Source organism: Panicum hallii, chromosome 4 (genome assembly GCF_002211085.1).
Source record: "Panicum hallii strain FIL2 chromosome 4, PHallii_v3.1, whole genome shotgun sequence".
Classification (NCBI taxonomy): Eukaryota; Viridiplantae; Streptophyta; class Magnoliopsida; order Poales; family Poaceae; genus Panicum; species Panicum hallii.
In genome coordinates this window covers 17,352,683-17,356,330 of record NC_038045.1, presented here as the reverse complement: position 1 = coordinate 17,356,330, position 3,648 = coordinate 17,352,683, and the positions used below count along the sequence as shown (strand labels likewise).

The 3,648-nt window shown below is 41.9% G+C and overlaps 1 protein-coding gene across 1 annotated transcript; it reads right to left on the bottom strand.

Moving 5' to 3' along the window:
- Positions 1-2,561: 2,561 nt before the first annotated feature.
- On the bottom strand, positions 2,562-3,342 carry LOC112890954. Its single transcript, XM_025957842.1, has 3 exons — positions 3,264-3,342; positions 2,919-3,166; positions 2,562-2,825 (listed from the first exon to the last, which is right to left on the bottom strand). Exons 2-3 carry the CDS (start codon positions 3,114-3,116, stop codon positions 2,577-2,579), a joined length of 447 nt encoding a protein of 148 aa, XP_025813627.1. The 5' UTR covers positions 3,117-3,166; positions 3,264-3,342; the 3' UTR covers positions 2,562-2,576.
- Positions 3,343-3,648: the final 306 nt, after the last annotated feature.

Below are 3,648 nucleotides of genomic sequence, written 5' to 3'. Positions count from 1 at the left end.
GAATACGTTGTTTCGACGACGTATGTTAACGTTGTCTGTACGGCGGTAATGGTACAGATGCTGTTTCTATAGTGAACAGTAATGTTTGGGGACGCTTTCATGACATGCTGGCATGAAAGGTTCGGTATATATATCTTGTGGTTTTCTGCAGGTACGCTAATCTCGTTGCGTAAGCTTGAACGTAAGAACGACTAGATATTATAGGGAGAGACGTATTTATAGGATGCCACCGTGCTTAACCATGTAAGACCAAGATTACTTAGCAGTTATTTTTGTTGTGAGGACGTGTAGAACGTGCATACATCATGTTATCTTGGATTGATTTGATTGACTTGCTTGTTACGTTGTTGTGCTAAAATATGTTGCTTGTATCTGAATGCCGCCTAGACTTTGTGTTGTAGGAGCCAACGTAATCTGTTAGGCTAATCTGGAGTTGAGAGAGTCTTTTGCGAATCAAGTGAGTTGTGTCATGTTTGGACCTTATCGCCGATCTTAGCTTGACAGCCAAAACAAACCCTTGATCTTGCTTTGAATCTGTTTTGGCAGAAGCATTGAGCTTTTCCTTTGATAGTTAAACCTTGATAATTGTCAGCAAACCCATGAACCCATCATTTTGTGATTCACCTATCCTCTCTTGATGTTGTACCTTATATTGTTGGCTATTCTAGTTACAACATCTGCAAGTTGCACCTTCATTTTTTTTTTGCTCAGATGATCACTACAAGAAATCTTAGCTTTTATGACAAACCGAATCTGTCATGTAAAGTACGCAATTGGTCATAAAAAGTAAGTTATGACCAAAATCCCCGCGTCACAGTGTCGTCACAAAACGACCGTCACATAAAGTACCTCGTGACGGTTTTATGGTCAACGGTCACAAAATGTCTTTATCTTTTGTGACGGAGGGTTTGTAGCGTCACATATTGTTTCTTTTATGATGAGTACTTCTGTCATATATTAGCTAGTCAACGCATCACATTATGTACGAGACGTCACAAATGCTAAGACGAAGAACAAGTTTCGATGGTTTTTTGTGACATCGCAGTGTCGTCATGTATAGTTTTTGTAGATTATGTGACACTTATATTTTGTCATGTTTTGTACTGGTTCGTATGCTATTTACAAACATTTGCAGACGAGTCTGTGGCATCACAAATTGGCATTCCATTCATGACGGCGTCGCCCCACTGGTCTTTCATCACAGCATACAAAAGCATAATTAATACACATATATCAGCCATCAGCCACAGGATTGACACCACAATTCTCAAATCATTCAGAATTCACAGGTCAACACAATTCACTGAAGCCATCATGGATACACATGTTCCAACCACAAACTTGCAGCATACTTGTTCAACCACATAGTTCCAGGTTCAACCACACATGTTCCAACCACAAAGTTCGAAGCACAGACTAAGTTAAAGCAATGTAGCAAAAGCTTAGACAAAGGCCTCATCCTCAGAAACTGCAGTCATACCTCAATCTTTCTGAAGTCTCAGGACAGCTCGCAGCAGCACATTAGTCTCCTCAAACCTGCTAGTCATCCCCCTCACTTCCTCTTGGGTCTGCCGCAGCAAGTTTTGGTTTTCTTCAAGTGCGTCCTGCTGAGCTTGAAGTTGTGCCTGCAACTCTTCCCGCTTCCTAGCAGCTTCCTCTCTTTCAGCTTGGAGGGTTGCCTCAAACTCAGCTTGGATGCGTGCTTGTGCTGCTGTTGATGAGGACTGAGCATTCTTTGATGGTCGAGGGGCACCAATGTTAGGAAGAAATGTGGATGAGCGGCTGATCTCGCTAAGAGTTTCATCAACAATCTTGGTGGGAGATTTTTTTTCTTCTCCTTCTTCTGGCTCTCTATCCTTCTTTGCCACCATCCGTTCCTACATAAAGAGAATGCAGTTAATAACAAGGCCAGGCACGTACTTGAGTACAATAGATGTATCAAATCATTTTGGAACTTACATATATTTCATTGGCAAGAGGAGTGCGACCATTTTTGGAACTTTTCATACATTCCCCAAAGAACTCTACAGCATCTGGATCGCTGTTGTTGTACTTAGGCCTCTGCAGCATGTAAAAGCCTTGGATGACTTTGAAGCACACATCTCAGTTTGCATTGCATAGTAACAAAAGGATCCTGCCGAAAACCAGGCAATCAGTGTGCATACAGAACAAAATAATCACATACAGTACAAGAAGCAAAATGTTTAGTATCAGAAAGAGCCTTGCCCTTTTCATCCATCTTTCTCAGTTTCCCTGTGCAAATAAATTCCAAAAGGAAAAACACTACAAATAGCTATTCAGTAGAGGAAAAACACTACAAATATCCATGAACTACATTTTCCTTTGCAACATAACAGGAGCTTAAAGATGTTGAACATACAACCGAAAAGCACCCCAAAAGTGCCCCAAGTGAAAGCAATAGTATTACTAGGCTGTATCGATAGGCTATGTAGGACCTAGAACCAGTTTTTTGGTGAAGCTGCACCTTGGATCGGTTTAGTTTATTCTTCGCAGATTTCTCCTGCACCACAAATGCAATACAAACTTCTAATTGACAGGCATAGTTTGATTGCATGTTAACAAAAGCAGTGATGCAGGCCATGGACCTGATTCTTTGGGTCACACCAGTACTTTACGAGCTCGATCCACTCCTCTGTCTTCATTTTAGGTGGAGGTTCTTTGGCCAACAGCTGTTCCATTGTGAGGGACTCGTCGAAGTACTTCCTTTTTAGGTGATACCTCTGCTGCTTTACTCCCTTCTTAATGATATCAGTGCATGCAGATTTGCTTGGTCCATCATTCTTAACATCCACATCCAACCTATTCTGCAGTCACAAATCATTTATTTGACAAAATTTCTTACATGGGAGTAGAGCTAGTAATGAAAGAAAGTAGTTGAAGTGAATTAGGTGTCTCACCGCCACTTTATCAAGCACTTTTTGTACTTCTACTGGCCCCCCATCTTTTTCATAAAGCTTCCAAGATGTGTAGATAGGCAGCTTGTCTCTAAGAGCTACACCAGTTTCTGATGCCAGCTTCGCTGCTTGAAGTGGGACATCAGGTCTTTTCTTCCCTTCAGCCACTTGGATAGGCAGCTTGTTTCCTCTCTTTATCATCTTCTCTAAGCCAAGCCCTATGGTTTTCTTGCGGACTTCCTTTCGGGGCGCTGCATTGGCAAATAACATGCAAAATGGATTATTATAGCAGCCACAAATGTAGATATTGAATGTAGATAATAGTGGTTGGAAACACATATTGATTACCAGGAACAAAGTCACCAACTGGTTCTCCTTCAATTGTATGACCCTCTGAATCGGCATCAACTTGGTCATTTGCGTCATTGATGTTATTGCTTTGCCTAGAGCTCTGTACACCTGGCGAGGTTTCTACAGGAACTGATTGGTTAACACTAGTCGTGGGAGTAACTTGTGGAAACACGGTAAGGATGGGTGTAGGAGTAGGAGTACTATGCTCACTATTTCCACTATGTGTAGATATGGGTGGACTGGTGCTGGGTAATCTAGAAGCACTAGAAATGGGATTAGTTTTAGGGTTGGCTTTCGAAGCGGTCTTAGCAGGCAAGCCCAATCTTTCCCTAGGTGGTGGATGGCCTCCTGGCGATTTGCCTGTTGCCTAGTCAATCTGGTA

Bases quoted from the DNA above. Each gene is read 5' to 3' on its own strand.
- LOC112890954 (XM_025957842.1), bottom strand. From the start codon at position 3,116: ATGATAAAGAGAGGAAACAAGCTGCCTATCCAAGTGGCTGAAGGGAAG. The intron at 2,826-2,918 runs GTGAGACACCTA...TTGTGACTGCAG, and splicing joins AAGTGCTTGATAAAGTGGCG to AATAGGTTGGATGTGGATGT.